At 33.3% G+C, this 17564-nt stretch overlaps 2 protein-coding genes across 3 annotated transcripts; one reads left to right on the top strand and one right to left on the bottom strand.

Moving 5' to 3' along the window:
• Window positions 1-717: 717 nt before the first annotated feature.
• Window positions 718-8591, bottom strand: LOC11410741 (DNA ligase 1). 2 transcript variants are annotated; one of them, XM_003606289.4, is made up of 17 exons: window positions 7835-8591; window positions 7241-7357; window positions 6152-6253; window positions 5960-6076; window positions 5607-5837; window positions 5427-5521; window positions 3990-4077; window positions 3705-3836; window positions 3339-3451; window positions 2992-3093; window positions 2462-2523; window positions 2205-2276; window positions 2051-2124; window positions 1904-1960; window positions 1681-1758; window positions 1471-1548; window positions 718-1355 (listed from the first exon to the last, which is right to left on the bottom strand). In XM_003606289.4, the coding sequence occupies exons 1-17, from the start codon at window positions 8567-8569 to the stop codon at window positions 1287-1289; spliced, it is 2322 nt and encodes a 773-aa protein (XP_003606337.3). In that variant the 5' UTR covers window positions 8570-8591; the 3' UTR covers window positions 718-1286. The 2 variants fall into 2 exon arrangements, with proteins under 2 accessions (XP_003606337.3, XP_024637551.2); XM_024781783.2 differs by lacking the exon at window positions 2992-3093.
• Window positions 8592-12559: 3968 nt separating this feature from the next.
• On the top strand, window positions 12560-15871 carry LOC11410740 (protein UPSTREAM OF FLC). The gene is made up of 6 exons (XM_003606288.4): window positions 12560-13188; window positions 13300-13369; window positions 13765-13880; window positions 13970-14840; window positions 15082-15375; window positions 15465-15871. Exons 1-6 carry the CDS (start codon window positions 12999-13001, stop codon window positions 15532-15534), a joined length of 1611 nt encoding a protein of 536 aa, XP_003606336.3. The 5' UTR covers window positions 12560-12998; the 3' UTR covers window positions 15535-15871.
• The last annotated feature ends 1693 nt before the right edge of the window (window positions 15872-17564 follow it).

Raw genomic sequence — 17564 nt, 5'->3', positions numbered from 1 at the left:
CCTTGAGCACACTCCGTCTATGGGTCAATTCAATGAAAAGTTCAAACTTAAACTCCACAAAAATTCATCACATCACTGATATACATACACAAATTCAATATTCCATTTATTTATTTCAATTTATGTAACATTACAATGTATGAATTTACATCAACAATTATACAAACAAAAAATACAATGTACTAGTTCCAAACCCTACAATTTCTAGATGAAGACGTGATATTAAACATGACTACCTCGGATCCTCCCCAATGTATCCACTTTAGGAGTAAAAGATGAAGCACAACGGTTCCACATTCACGCTCCAGGGATCACTGTCAGGGAAGAATTCATTCACAGCTAGAAAAGGTGACGGGACATCCCACGACTTATGAGAAAGGCTTCATCAGTTGTTTTTAAACAAACCCAAGAGTTTTTCTTTGGTCAAGCATATTGTTCTCAAACATATGGGCACAACGGTTTCCCTGCTGAACAACATATTGTTCTCAGGATCACCATTGACTGGTGGTAAGAACAATATGATTGACCGACAACAATCTAGGTCAATTTCAACTCACAGGCTTCGTACGTCTGAGGAAATCAAGTAATGAAAAATTGGAAGATGGAATGAGTGTGTGAGTGTGACACATACGGAGAAGGAATTAAAACCATATGACAGTTTTTTTTTAATCTTCACTTCTCTCACGTCACAGATAAAGAAACTAATAAAGAAAAATAAAGAAAAACAAAAGTGTCATGATTTTAGTAACCTACAACGAGAGGTTTTAACACTTGTTCATGCCATGGTAAATCAATTTAACAAATGAACTACAATATTGAGATGCCATGAGTATGCGCTAAATGTAAGTTGTTCTAGTCATGGCCAGCAGCCTGGAGTGTAGTGTAGCAGTAACATGATAAAACGAACAAAACTAAATGCAGAATCCCGATAAAAGTGAGGAAACAGGGTAACTCCGCACGGTACGCTAAGTCGAGGATTTGTAAATTGAGTAAATATGCGTTGAAACCTTATCGGCGTGCGAGAAAAGAAAAGATAGTGTGTATCAAAACACTCTAATACCTACACAAGCAGTACCGGGCACATTGTGTCCCTTCTGAAAAAAGACCCAGATTCCAAATAGCATGTTTTAAAGCGCAAATATCTACTGTGTGGAGTGTGGACAGTCCATGAGCTAACTGTATGTTGTATGCCAAATTTCCAATCATGTTGAATAAGCAGTTATGTTCTAAGAATAATGCTGAAATTTCCAAGTTTAACAGCACAAGAAGCAAGGAAACTTTTTCCCTTAATCATCTTCATCGTCATCCTGTTGGCCGGTGTGATTGAGTTTTTGAGCATTATACATTTCTGCAATCTGAAAGAAAGTGGTTAAAGGATGACCAAATAATTCAGTTTTATGTCTTCCAGTGCTCTTTCTCAATCTTCTATCAATATATAGTCGGATAATGAAAGATTGTAATGTAATTTACCTGCTCAGACGAAGAGGACTGTTCAGGAGTTTTGTCAGGTCGAACTCGAATGAAACGCGGAAATCGAAGAGATATGCCCTTTATTTAGAAAATGTAAAAGTACCACCAAATAGAAGTTAAAAGCTATCGTTATTCAACTAAACAATTTTACAGGCAGAATTCCGAAATAAATTGAGACACTTGTATCATCAATTCACTTTTTTCTAATACCTTAACGGAATCTACTTTGCCCTCTGCAGCTCGGTAAACAGGGCTAATGGTCAGGTCTGCAGCTTTCACCTCCCACACCTTAATAAAATAAGACAATAAATAACTAACCCAAAAATATTTGCTTGTGAACATAATGCAATTTGATTGGATCAAAATAATAAAATAAAATAAAATAACAAAGTATTAACAAAAGTGCTTGCTAACTAGTCAAGGATTTTGTAACCTCGCTAGCTTCAAGCCAAACATCAGGATTGATTGATTCTCCACAACTATAATATGCCTGAAATAAAGGATCAGGTTTGATTTAGTTCATAAAATTATTATTAATCAGGCTTTAGAAAAGGTTCAGGGAGAAACAAGAGCGAGGGACCTTTGGTTTGGGAATCACTTTAGAGCGAAGGATAGTAGAACGTTCTTTAAGCTCTTGCTCTTTGAATCCAGTTGCTGCCCACCATAACATGAAGAATAAGTCAGAAAATTAAGTTTAATAAACAAAATAACGCTATACAGCATAAAACGCTCACCTAGCCTGACAATACTTTGAAATTCGTTGCGTTCGTTGTCATAGCAAGCAACGAGAAAAGCACCATACACTCCTACAAGACATAATGTCACTAATTCATTTCAGACCACTTTGAGCTAAAGGTTTACATTGACAGAACATAACAAACTCCCAAGGCCTATAGCCTTATTCAGATGTAAGTGAAATATCAGCTTTAAAAATGATGAAAAAAGTACAAAAATAGGCATCACTACATTAAAGAGTATGTTTCATGATCACCTGTGCGTTTACCACGACCATGGAAAGCACCAATAGGTACCAAATCTAGGGAGTCCCCTAAACTGCAAAGTATAACCAATATATAATTGGAACCATATTAATACAAAAGTGAAATACGAAGAGCCACATTAATACAAAAGTGAAATACGAAAAAATGAGTAAATCAACATTTTAGTCATTGAAGTGGCAAGAGTCGGTCAATTTAGTTCATCAAATTTATGATATAGCAAGTTAGTCACTTAAATTGAACAACATTAATCAAGTTAGTCCAATTTCCAAATTTAGCACCACAATTTCAAAGGTTTTATGTTTGTCTTGATGCACCAAGAGATTATTCTAGTCAATATATAGGTCTTTAACTAGTTTTGATAGTTGTTTACTAAAGAAATATTTTGATACATGGTTTAAATAGGTTGGCATTCTTCAATTTGAATTAAAGGACTAACTATTTCGTAATTTGAGGGACTAAATTGGTCAAACCTTACAATTTTGATGATTTACTATGAGAAAAATTGATATCACATCCTTACTTATCGGTATAATCTTTCTTCAGTTTCAGCCAGTTGTTTGACCGCTTTGAGGGTTCATATGTGGCGTCCTCATGTAATGTTTTAACAATTAATCCCTCACAACTAAAATCAAGAGATAAGGTAAATGTTAAATGATAAAAATCATGGCTTCAAACTATTGCAAGAGAAACCAAAGTTGGAAGAACTGTGAGTTAGATATACAATGCCAATCAAATGTTTTTGATAATAGTATAATGACAAATGAAGAGTATGCTAAATTAGGCAGAAATGGTGCCATATATTTTCAACTGAAATCATGAAAATTATATCTACATGAATTTAAATTAACAAGAAGAATTTAAATAAACCTTGCTTCAATAGCTTTGTCAAAAAATTCTTGTATCTCCTCGACATCATTTGATGTAGTTGATGTCGCAAACTGAAGGAATCCAGACTCCTCCTCAAAAGAGGTGTATAGATGCTGAAGAGCAAAAATTAGGCCCTCGAATAGTTCTTATATAAAAATATGAGAAGACAACTCATTTCAAAGACATGATTACAATCAGGAATTATTTCTTGTCACTAACATTTGATGATAAATTATAAAATCTGCACGATTCCAATCTCGTGTTTCCCAACCATTTCCACCATTCAGACAATTCTATCATGGACTTAACTGCTTAATAAAAAAAACAATAAAATGAAACTATTTGCAAGGCAAAGATAGATGTTACCTCTCTACGGATTTTAAGGTTTTCCTGAAAAAGTTTGTGGCCATTAAGGTGCAACAAATCAAAAGCAAATACACAAACAGCAACCTTTATGTCACTCTTTGCTACATTTTTGCGGGATCGAGTACTAAGCACCTGTAAAGATATAAGATTACTATAAACTTAACAATTTCAACTACTCACATACAATACCAGAAATTGGAAAGCTGCTTCACCAATACAGGTAAAACAGCACAAATTAAATGATGACTGACACCCATAACACTAAAGGACCGGCAATGAGATTACCTGGAAAGGAAGGATTGTCTGTTTTCCATGATCATATGCAACAAGTTCACAATCAAGGATAAAAGATGATACTGTTGTTTTTTTTAATCTGTTCGTTGATAACAAATATCAGAAACCATGATGTTGAAAAAATTGTATTGGAGAGCATCCAGTATACTTGTTTCAATAAATCAACAGTCACCAAGATTGTTTCTGTCAGAATATTTGAAAAATATCTCAACATATTACCTCGTAAAATTGGTTCTCATACTTCCTTATATTTCATGGTTCATTTCCTTATATCTCAACATAGTATCCAACACATCATACAAATGTTAAATTTTATTATCCTGGGTATTAATTTCCTCCCTTTACATCTAAATAACTAAACACTATAATATCAGTATAGTACCATCCTATATTATCTGTCCATGTCACAATTCCACTGCTGAGTTTCTAAAAAATCTGAAACTATCATCACAGTGTGCTTATCTATACGATTCTTTTCTTTTACAAGACCTGCATGAATTCCGATCACCTTTAATATAGATTTATCCCGAATACAGTGAAGCCATGGTCTGCCCACAATTTTAGTCCAACTTGACTTTCAATCATGTTTTATGGAGTCCATATACATTTTTCTTTTTTATAGCTTAGTGAGCTTTACATTAAGGAGGACTGTACGAATAAATTAAGAAGTATCTCAACGCAACAATATTCTATCATATAGCATGTTAGAGTATCTTAAATTACCTCTTACGGTTGATTTCTATATTTCCTTATATAGCATAATTTGTCGGAACACCCAATGTATCATTCACATCATATCAATATAATTTTATTATTCCAAATATTACTTGTCCTCAGGAGTGGAGGGTTTCATGAAAATGGGGTAGCATTATCTACCCCAAAAGAAAAACAAATCTTGAATAAGTAGCATAGTTTTTATATGCAGCTGCCTCATTAATGTATGTTTGGCTACTCCAAGCAATTTTGTTTGTTCGAAGAGATGTAATAATTAAAAAATATTGATAATCTATTTAGTAGAGTCAACTATGGATAAATTTGACTTCTTAATTAAAAGGCCGTCAAGCTCAACTTTTATAATTAACTATTGTTCGTTTTTATTTTCTTTGTTTCCGTTTCATTTAAGTAAAATTATGTGAATTTATTTAGCTTATTGTTGAAGCTTAATATATCAGTTTTATAAATATATTTAATTTTTTCTTTGCATTTGGCCCCCTTGTAAACATTGTGCAAGCTTCTCCACTGTTTGTTCTCCTTTTGTAATTTAAAGATTAAAACCCTTACTTGTTCAAAAAAAAGATTAAAACCCTTAAACTTCAACAATTTTGTTATATGCAGCTTCAAGTTGTTCGGAAAATGTTCATAATTGGCACAAACAGATACTATCAGACCTCAAACATAATATTTACAACCGAGTTTGATAATTTTTACCTTGAAACTGCAGCAATAACATCAGGATACTTCCCAGTGTTCCGTTCAGCATTTCTACTGTAAATCTCTACTGAGCCATTCTCCAAGAAATGTATCTGTCTCGATACAACTAATGTTATTGCACATAATAAGTATCATAAGCAGAGCATTCTAATGGAATATATGACTATGAAGCACCACCTGAGCACGCTCTCCATCGTATTTGTACTCACACGTAAACTCTACACCCTGGAACTTATTTAGAATTTCAGATACACTCTTGGTTGCTTTTGACAGCATAGGCCCAACCGGAACACCAGGAGTAAAATCACACTTCTTTGGAAGTTCCCATACACCATCCTTAAGGAGTGCAGACACAATTTTGTCATAATCGGGAAGAACAGAATAGACTTTTTTAACAATCTTTGCTGCCTGATGCAAAATGAAAACATATACATATAAGAAAAAGGTTAGTATCATCATCATAATGCAGTATGCACGGACGCCTAGGTTTAAAACTAAAGCACATATCGCCATTCGTAAGATTAGCTTACCTCTTCTAAAGGAGACTTAATTCCTGGAGGCGGGTTAGAATGCTCTTCTGTGTGCACTGCAGCTTGGCCTAATGCAGCCAAGAGAGTTTGCTCAGCATATCCAATTCGCAATTTTGTCTGGAAAACAAATCCAAGTAATTAACATCGAGAAGTTAACCCACCGGATTATTTGAATAACAGAAGAATTGCAACCTGTAGCAAACGGATTATATATAGAGGTTCACAATCAGTTGCAGCGAAAAGGAGTGACTTTATGTGATTCTTTTTCTTCTCTTGACTGTCTTTTCCAGATTCCTGCGGACATTTATAAATAAGGTCAACTCAGTAGCAAACTCTAACTCTCGACCAAAGATTGTAACAAATCCCCAACAAATTCATTGTTCCCTATTTTATAGAATACAGACCATGTATATTAACTTCCAACATAAACACAGAACAACCGATTTAAACAACAAAAACTAACATCCAGCAAAAAAATTATTAAGCCTTAGCTTTAGCAAAAGACATATGCCTGCAAGATAGAAATAGAAAATCTATAACAAAGGAAACTCTCTCAGACACATAATTTTGGTGCATGCAATATACAAAACAAATAAACTTCTAACCGTGATTGAGTATAAACAAAACGAACTGAAAATGGTTGTCTTGTTTTAACGACAAATATCAAAAGACGAACAGATAAAAAGTCCAAGTCTTCCACATCAGATTATCTCAAACACATCTGTGAATTATATATTTTGACCACATTAGAGAAATAAAACTAATTACCAGAAAAATGGCATGCACTTCAATTGGCTTCTTCAATCGTTGCCAATTGCAGATAGTAGCTGATTGTTAAAATTCCGCTATACAATAGGGCTATAGCCGCTATTTGACAACATTTTGTACTAAATAGTGTGTCTCGGAGCAATAGCAGTTTATCTAAATTCCGCTATACTAAAGTAGTATATCGCTGCTATAGCCTCTATTTAACAACATTAACCATTTACTAAATTGTAGTAAGTGATATCAATGGCGGATGACAGAAAGCCAAAAATCCAGCATAGACACCATAGTACTGCCGTCCTTTCACAAATAGACCGTGACATTGTCAAAAAAAATCCGTCACCGCTATCCTTCATGGCCAATATTTAGCAACACTGACAGTATAATCTAATAACTTAGGTTTATCCTATGCATTGAAAAACCAACTTTCATTGCTTACTGTTCAATACTAAAACAAACCATTATCGCAAACATACAAACCCACAAACTTAAACTCCAAAATTGACAGTAAAATACCTTTGCAATAAGATGAAATGTGTCGAAAACCTTCCTAATAGTCAAAGCATCATGCTTCCGCATCGTAGTCTGTGAAGAACGGCTCGCTTGTGCAACTAAACCTAAATCACCCTTTTTCTGTCAACAAAAATAAACAATTAGCATCTACTTAGGGTCAGTTTGACAAGACACGTTCTTGCGCTTATAACTTATGTCTTATAAGCTCATTTGACTAAAAAAGACACGTTTGGTAACCGTCACTTTCTCATGAGCTTTATAGCTTATTTTTACTGACTATTAGCATTTTTTGATAAGCTAATTCAAGTAGCTTATAGCTTATCATTTTTTATCTCAATTTTAACCCTTTAATCTTAATTAAAAAAATATTAATTAAATATATCTTTTATACGTCATTTTATATTTATAAGTTAGTTCAATCGCAGATTTCACCAGACACCGTAAATTCAATCAGTTAGTTTATCCGCAATTACCTATAAGTTAGCTTATTAGCTATCCACTATAAGCTAACTTATCAACTATTCACTATTTTTTACCAAACAGAGCCTTAAACAATACCGCATCCACAATAACTTCCAAGTTAAAACAACAAAAAACCTTATATTGAGACTTAATATGTTTCTCAGTCCTTCCACACGCATCAGCAAGCGCCCTAATGATCGAAGCATCACCGATTCCCAACTCTAACCCTTTATACGCCGGCGCAATTTTATTCGCTGAAAGATAAACAACCGGAACAAGATCATCAGGTGTGGCATGTATCACAGTCCTCAACAGATTACACACAATCTCAGTGATCACAATTCTTCCCCTCTCTTTGCTAATCAAATCAAACGCTAAAGAGAGAAACAAAAACGGCACAGGTTTGTTTTTCTCCCAGCAAACAACCGAACTCGGATCGAAATTCTCCGGTTTCTTCTTCAGCTCCGGAACTTTTTCCTTCAATTCAGCGACTATCCCGTTGGAAGAAGATGAAGTGTTGCGGATCTTGCTCGATGGATCTTCATGAACGGTTTCTTCGGGATTTTGAACGGTTTTGAGGTTGTTATTAGGGTTTATAACGGTTTCTAGGGTTTTGTGTGGGGATGAAGAAGGGGGAGGAGTAGGAGCTTTTCGTTTCTTGGAAGATGATGGAGGTGGTAGTTTCTTCTTGGAGGCGCGTGCGCCGGACAAGAGTTTGTCAAAGGCGGAGGGTGGTGGTTCTGATGACATTGTGTGGCGAAGGGTTGAAGAGAGAGGGGGGTGAGAGAATGAAAGGGAAGAGTGAAGAAGAAGATTCGAGGGAAATGCGAAATGTTGACTGAAGAGAGGAAAAAACGGTTTGAACAGCATTATATAATTGGCGGGAAGATAGATTTGGGGCATTGTTGCTGCTGACCGAGAAACTCTACATGACCCCAAATAAAAAAGATTTAGGTGTGTTTGGTAAATTAAGTTATAAGCTAACTGATAATGAAAAATTATTTTATAACTGATGATCGATAGTCGAAAGCTTATAGTCAAAAAGCTTGCTGATTTAAATTAAAGTGTTTGGTAAAATTAATTTTTTAAAGTTATTAATAAATATAAAATGACTTAAAAGTAAATATATGTTAAATATATTATAAATTTAATTTTTAAAAAAAATTCAATTTTTTTTACCCATTAATATTTTAACTAAGAATTTATCTTAATAATTTTAATTTATTTCAAAATATTTTTATGGAAAATTATTTCTTTTGATTTATATTATTAAATATGTTAAAAGAAAAAATAATGATAAATATTTATATATACTTTTTTGAAGGAATAAATAAATATTTAGATATGAATTTAATAGAAAGAGAGACCTAATAAAAAAATCAAATCTAGACCAATATTTCAACCAACAGTAAAAAACAAATCAAATAGAAACCAACAAACTGTAAAAATAAAATAAAAAATAAGCATTACGTGGGAAGTTTATTTCTTTAGCGTGGGTAGTTTTTTTAATAAAAAATAATATTAAAGGTTACAAATGGAATAAAAAGTGGAAAGCTACAAGCTATAAGCTCAAAAGCTACTTGAATTAGCTTCTTAGAAAACTCTATAAGCTAGTGAGAAAAACTTCTTGCTAGAGGTGTTCAAAACAGAACCAATCCAATAGAAAAACCGCAAACCAAACCAATCCAAACCGAAACCGCAAAAAATCGCATTTGGTTCGGATGTATTCGGATCAATTTTTTACTCAACCGCATTGTTTGGTTTGGTTTGGGATTTTGATTTTACTAACCGAACCAAACCAAACCAAACCGCAATATAAGAAAAACACTAATTAAATATATATCACTTGGACCAATACTCATATAAACTCAATAGAAACTTTAATAAAATGACATATTTTTTCTCTTGTTAAGTTTCTTCTTTCCTTTTTCTTTCAAAAATTTATTTATGTATTACTTGAACTCTTAGAGAATAACAAATTTTTTAGTCTTTTGTATTTCTTACAAAAAAATGATTACTTTTTGTCCGCGTTTAAATTTGGTCTACGTAGTTGGGAACATCGTTGGATGGAAATAAAATTATAATGTTGGATGAAATTTAAAACATTGCTGAAAATATGTGGCGTTTTAGAAAGAATTATTGTCTAAAAAAACCGCACAAACCGATTCAATCCAAACCGCATTGGTTTGGTTTGGTTTGGTTCATATTTTATTTTATAAGTCAACCGAACCAAACCAAACCGCATACTTGTTTATCTTGCGGTTTGGATGACTTTTAGCTTCAAAACCGAAACAAACCGCATCGCAAACACCCCTACCTCTTACCAAACACATCTCATTTTATCAAAACAAGTTTATAAGTTAGTCCAACAAGCTATAAGTTAGCTTATTTATGTTACCAAACACAGCCTTAGGCACACTCACATAAAATACTAAAAATAAAATCATTTTTATTTGAGGTTGTGACCATAGAAGAGTTTCTCTGTTGCTGCTTGATAAGTCGAGGGTATGGATGGAATTCATGGAAATAGGCTCGATCGAGTTAATTTTGCTGACTTTTTGTTTTGTCAAATAATTTAAGGGTTAATAGTGTTTTACCCCCTATAATATATGACACCTTTTGTTTTGCCCCCTGTAACTTTTTTTTTAGATTCGGTCCTTATAAAATAAAGATTTTTCAAATTTGCCCCCTAAACTCATTAACTCCGCAGAATCTTTGATGTGGCACTTACGTGGTTTTTTTTTTTTTTTTTGTACTTGTCACACTCACAAAATAGTTTACACGTGATTTATATTTTAAAAAACTAAAAAAAAATTAAATTCAAAGAAACGAATATATTTAAAAAAAAAATTGGAAATTAATTTTCAAAACTTTAAAAAATCAGAAAAATAAAATTCTATTTTCTTAAATATAAAAAATCAAAAAGTATTCAGATTTTTTTTCAGAAATTAAAAATAATCAGAAAAAACATTTAGATTTTTTTTTTGAAATTTAATAAAAATAGAAAAAATTTCTGATTTTTTTTTAAATTAAGAAATTTAATTTTTGAAATTATAAAAAATTCTGACCTTTTCAAATTAAAAAAGTTTTTTTTCTACAGCAATTAAAAATTCTGGAAAATATTTTAATTTTTAAAAATTCCAATTCAAAAATTATATAATCTAAAAAAATTCGATTTAATTATAATTTTTAAAATCTTAACTTCAGATTTTTTTCTAAAATTTTAAAATTAGAAAGAATTCAGATTATTATTTTCGAAAAGTTTATTTTTGAATTTTTATAAAATCTTGAAATCTTTATCCAGAATTTTGATGATTTTTTTATTTTTTAAAATCAAATCAAAATCTTAATTTCAGTGGTTCAATGGTTCTTAGAAAACATTTGAAGACAATACAAAGTGAAGAAAACTCATTTGAAATTTCAAGACAATGCATGACGGAAAAACGCTTGAAAATGGGTCGAAAATTGCAGAATTCGGACAGGAGGGGCTACCTCATGCACCCATGAGCTATGCGCCCCTACGCATGGGACAAAAATACATGTTGTCTCATACGCCCCTATTGTTTTGTAATGATGCCGGTTGTTATGAGTAACTGAACCTATTTGATTAGGGTTCCATGATGAATCCCTTCTTATTTGTTGGGTTCTTTTAATAAAGTTTTCATTCAGTTTATAATATAAAGTATGATTTAATTCACATATGTTCGCTTTTATACCGTATCTTTGATGGAGCCTGTAGGATTGAGAACCCTGAATTCCATTGAAACAAGGCAGTAGTGAATTGCTTAGTTTCTAAAATAATTGAACTTAAGTATGAATTTAGAGTTATAACTCATCTTAAGGGATCCCCGCAGTTCTAAATGGTTGAAATGCGAGGATATTAAAATAAAACGTCCACATATTCACCACATAGTTATGTTCTACTTTCTTAAATCCAAACAAATGGGAAGTTATAAACTAATGATTTCTCGATTTAATCTCCAACAAATACGAAGGGGGGATTCAAGAATTCTCTAATCTTTGTTAGACTCATGAATCATAAAACTCAATCTCGCATTGTGCATGACAATTAAAACCTTGCAACCACTCCTATCTTTACTTTTATTTTCTTTTCTAATAAATTTCGCTAATTATCGAGTATAACACAATCCTCGCGGAGACGATTAACTTACTACTTTATTGTTTGATATGATTTGATGCACTTGCTTAAATTATACCATGAGTTCATAAACACTTTTTAACAAAGTTGTCTGAAAACATGGGTAACTATGTAAATATTCTATGACTTAAATGACTAAGGGCCCTAAAGGCATTTGTTAACAAGACCCAATTTTATTTTAGCCTCTTCAAAAAAAATCATAAAAATTATCAAAAAAAAAAAATTATTCAAAAATATCATGTATGGACTCTTTTCCTACCGCACATAATTTGATTTTGAAGTTAAAAAAAGGCAAAATTACACTTTTAGTCCCTTAACTTAATTTCAGGTAACAGTTTGGTCCTTTATCTTTTTTTCATTTCAATTTGGTCCTTTTTGTCCATTTTCATATACATTTTCAAGCTTCAAATTTAATATTCTTATGCAAATTTAGACAAGGATCATAGATTTGAAGACTGAAAGACCATAAGAAAATAAAATCATGAATTTTAAGCTTAAAAATTCATATGTAAATGGATCAAAAGGACAAAATTGAAATGAAAAAAAGATAAAGGACTAAATTATTACCTAAAATAAAGTTAAGGGACCAAAAGTGTAATTTTGCCTTAAAAAAACAATGTAGTTAATGAAAAAGTACAAAAAAACCTAAAAATCAGGTTAACATTATAAAATGCGGTGTCATAACTCATAAAACACATCAAAATCAGAAAGACCAAACACAAAAAACAAAAAAACATATGAACTCTCAAATCAAATCCAATTATCAAGTCCAGCCAAAAAACACCCTTTACCCCCACTCTTGTCTCTGTTTCTTCCTCTTCCACAATCACTTCACTGTCTCACTTCAATTTACACCATTCATTCCTCTTTTTCTTCAAAACCCAGTTTCTAATTCAGCTTTTTTTGTTCTCTATTATAACAAAGTTTCCATCTTTTACTAGCTACTTAGATCTGATTTTGACCCACTATAAGTTATTGTGGTGTAAAATCTTCAAATTGACCCAGTTGCATTTTTACATGAATTGAAGTAAATGAGAAAATGGGGTTGATTTTTGTATTGTTTTAGGGTGTTGTAGTAGAAAAGGTTCAATTTTGAAGTAGTCTTGTAGTATAGGTAGTGGTGGTGTTGTGCATGTGAGAATGGAGGGTAGGATGAAGAAGTATAGACAAGTGAGTCCTGATAGGGCTAAGGTTTGGACTGAGAAAGCACCAAAATATCAACATAATTTGAAGGTGCCTGTGATTTATTATCTTTGTAGAAATAGGCAACTTGAACATCCTCATTTCATGGAGGTTCCACTTTCTTCTCCAGATGGGTTATACTTGAGAGGTACATAATTGAAAAAGCAGTTTTTTTTTTTTTTTTTTTGAATTTTGGAATGTGGTTGTTGATTTTTATTCTTTACGGATGATGATTTTTGAGGGATTTTTGTGTGTGTAGATGTGATTGATAAGCTAAATGCATTGAGAGGTAGAGGCATGGCTTCCTTGTATTCATGGTCTTCTAAGAGGTGAGCAAGTTATTTTTACATTCTCAATGTTCTTATGTAAGTTCAATTTGTTTGTTTGTATGTTGAGAAAAGATAGAGAAAACGGACGGGGAAAAGATGAAAAAATAGATTTTTTTTTGGGTCTTAACCCTCCGGTTCCTATAAGAAAGGACCTCGTAATTCAGAGTTCGATTGGAAGGTAAATAAAGCTTGATCGATGGCTGTTTAAGCTAGAGATTGAACTTGGGTGCCCTTGATGATTAGACCTTAGCTGAAGCTCATTAGCTTCAATTAGGACTTAGGAATGGAAACTTGATTGGATTTATCTTTGGCTCTTGTTTTCTTTTTGAATGTTAGGAGCTTTATTATTGGATACAATTCTCAACATTTATATATTTGTTTTTCCTGTAATTCAGAAGCTACAAGAATGGATTTGTGTGGCATGATCTTTGTGAAGATGATCTTATTCAACCGGCCCATGGAAACGAGTATGTCCTTAAAGGCTCTGAGCTCTTTGATGAATCCAATTCAGGTGAACTAGATATCTAGTTTATTTATCTTCGAAAGACAATAATTTGCTAGGTCCTGACTGGTATTGAATTAATGCATTTTCCTTTGTAGATCGTTTCAGTCCCATTAACGATGTCAAAATACAAAGCGTGAAGATGTTGCCGGGGCCATCCTCCTGTCGGAGTCACGATGAAGCCTCATCCTCATCTAGCATGAATGGAAAAGAGACGAGATACTCTCAGGATGACGAGCAATCCCATGAACAACATACGGGTTCCTCTGATGTTTCTCCGGAGTCGAGAGCTGAAAAGACCGGTCCGCTAAGCTTGGCACTGACGGAGTACAAAATTTATAAGGCCGATGGATTGGCAGATGCTTCAACTCAAACAGAAGATAGTATAAACCGATCCAAAACTCGGAAAAGTTGCACAAGAGGTGTATCGACCGATGATGGGTCGTTAATATCTGAATGCCATGAAATATGTCAAACCGAAGTTCCACAAGTGAAACATAATCCAGAAACCTGCAAGGATACCATTTCTCCTTCTCCAACAACTTCAAGTCCCTTATCTTTTGGAGGGAAGATGGAAACTTTGGAATCTTTGATTAGAGCTGATGCTAGTAAAGCGAACAGCTTTCGGATTCTTGAAGAGGAGGATATTCCTATGCCAACCAACACAAGGCTGAAGGCTTCAAATTTGTTGATGCAACTAATCTCTTGTGGTTCAATATCAGTTAAAAACCACAGTTTTGGCCTTATTCCTTCTTATAAGCCCAGGTTTTCGCATTCAAAATTCCCTTCTCCGTTGTTCTCAACATCTTTTGTGTTAGGCGAATACGATTGCTTAGTCGAGAATCCAAAACTGATGAACCTCAGATTGGAAGACAAAGAATATTTTAGTGGGAGCTTAATTGAGACTAAACTGAAGGAAGGTGATGCACGTAATGTTCTCAAACGCTCTTCTTCGTACAACAATGAGAGGTATGTTGTGTTTTTAACCTTCTCTTATTCATTGCGGTTTTTTTTTTTTTTTTACAAAATACGATCGTGGAAATTTATCTTCATAACATGCCATTGAAAATGACTTATGGTCAAGAACTATTGTAGTTGGTTTGTTAGATTCATGTTTAAGTTCATGTTTAAGAGTTCTGTAGTTGGTTATGATTGGCATTAGATTAGAACATGGTAATCACGACATCTTTGCCAATTCTCGAATACGCAGGACAAATAAAGAACAGAAACCAAAAGAAAACGAAGAGGAACCATCCTCAGGACATTCAAAATGCATTCCACGATCAATTAAAGCTTCACTAACCAAGCATCCAAGAGGAGAATCCATGAGATCCCCTATTTCCGAAGGACCAAGAACATCATCGGATAGAATCGATGGCTCTTGCATATCAGCAATATCATCTAACAGCAGCAGCCAAAGAATCACCGAACCTTCGTCAGGGAAAAAGCAACCAAAGAGGGTAGATTCATTTCGAGAAAACGAGGTGATCAAAATCGAAGAAAGTTAAGTGTTGACTCCGTTTTGTTTATCATTATGTTCTTATAGCTTTCATCATCATAAGACTAATAAAATTGATGTTTATTTCACAACAGGCTGGCTTCAGGAGCTCGGGTTATAATCCAATCTAAACCTTTTTGCGACGCAGCGTCTAGCAGCCATTAAGAGATTAATTTATATAGTTTATCAGGTTTAGTTTAAACTCTATATGATTGTATATAATTTGGTTGGTTCATGTGACTCATGGCAAGGAGAGCTAGTAGTGTAGGTTGGTCCCAGTGGTCCAGTTCTTATAACTATATTGTGCTGGCTAGAGAGGGACTTGTGATACTCAAATGAAGTTATTGCACATTTTGCTGTAGCTTCAAGGCAGTTTTTTGTTGTGGGTGGTCAATTACTGACTTCAAATTCTAACCACTAGATTGATATCTAGACTGTAGTTCTATCAAATCTAATTGTGGGTCCCTTGCATTGAATCATTCCTTTACTAATTTCCTTTTTATCCTTGGTTGCTGCAAGTACATGCTTCGCCTTCAGCCATGCTTTCCACCATGCTGCATTGTCTTCATTGGTGGTGCCACCGTGCATTTGTAGTTCTTATTCATTGTGAATTGGTTAATGATTTTGATAAATTAGTGATTTTTGTGTAGTAAAAGAAGCAATATTGAGGGCGTTTTGCTACAAGGCACACTAGAAAATATGGTATAAAATTTGAATTTCCGGCGGTCAGAAATCTCACACAAGCACCACATCGGTGTTCGCTGGATTGACATCGGTCAAGAATTAGGTAAACATTTTAACATGTTTTAAAGATAAATAACCAAGCTTTAAATTTGAACCGTTCGAACTCGATCCAACAATCATTAATGTGGTGATCTTGTAGATCACTGCATGAGTTTTTTTTGTCTGCAAGATTTATTATAGATGCAAAATACTATTCCTTTGGCATTGGCACACCCTTTTTACTTTGCTTCAAATGTTGGTTACCAACCTAATTAGGGTAAAAGATGTGGTCATTTTCAAACCCATCCCTTTGCACAATTGGCGCTGATGCTGTCAAATGCCATGATTGTGATTTGACATAAATTAACATTGACTTTGACATTGGATGTGTTTGTTGTATTCTTCAAACTAACATTCCCTTTGATGATAGATTTAATTATGAGATCTTTAATTATCAAAGCTAAAAGACTCTATAAAGCAACTTTTATTTATGACCCTTTTCAAGCCCTAAAGTCTAAAAGGGAGTTTGCTCCATATAGTAAATTCAAAAGCTGAGGTTTTCTTTCTCGAAAACCAAAATATCTGTTGACAAAATATGGGATTTTCACTCTTCTAGCTTAGAGGCCCCCCATTAAAATTGTGCACAATGATATTAATAGGGGTGGTGATTGGATAGGTCATTTGAATTGCTGTCATGCTTCTTCTAGGGGTAGTTTGTGCTTGGATTTGAATTTGAATACATGATTATATCAACATTTTAAAAATTGAATGTACATTGAATTATGAAGATTTTTGAGTCATTGTTCAACCGCTTTAAATCGATAAATTGGTATAAAATCGCAATCGAATGACTCAAACAGTCAAATTGTAGACAATGTCGTTTCTTTATTCAATCGATTGAACCGTTCGGTTTGATAGTGTTTTTAGAGTTTATATTTAAACATGATATTTTAGTGTGACTGGTTACATATCAAATGATATCATTTATTCTAATCCATGCTCAAATAACTTTTGTAGGAAGACATTTATCCTACACAACATTAACAAGGGTATTAATATTCCTCAAAAAAAGGTATTAATATTCCTCTAAAATAAAATAAAATAAGGATATTAATAGTAATGTTAGAGAGTTTTGTTCCAAAAATGTATGGCTACATGAATAAATATATTCAAATGTAAGACTACCTTATTAGAAGGCTTCATGCAGAAAAGATAGATATAGGAGTCTCAAAAGCTGAGTCTTGTATGATGTATCCTATGGCTATGGGTCCCCACACTGTCTATTTCTTTGCTGCAAACAGAAAAATAATAGTCATAATTTAAAGCTAACAATCTAAAAGCTTTTTGTCTGGAAAGGTATATCTGGATATAGTCCTTTCATGCTTTTGTCTTGTTATTGAGATCTTATTGTGACCCTTAAAATCATTCCTTCCCCAATGAACAATTCTTGGACTTCACTCAAAAGCAAAGGA

The sequence above is a fragment of the Medicago truncatula genome, chromosome 4 (assembly GCF_003473485.1).
Source record: "Medicago truncatula cultivar Jemalong A17 chromosome 4, MtrunA17r5.0-ANR, whole genome shotgun sequence".
Lineage (NCBI taxonomy): Eukaryota > Viridiplantae > Streptophyta > Magnoliopsida > Fabales > Fabaceae > Medicago > Medicago truncatula.
The sequence above is the reverse complement of the archived record's forward strand: the minus strand, read 5'-3'. Positions and strand labels throughout refer to the sequence as shown.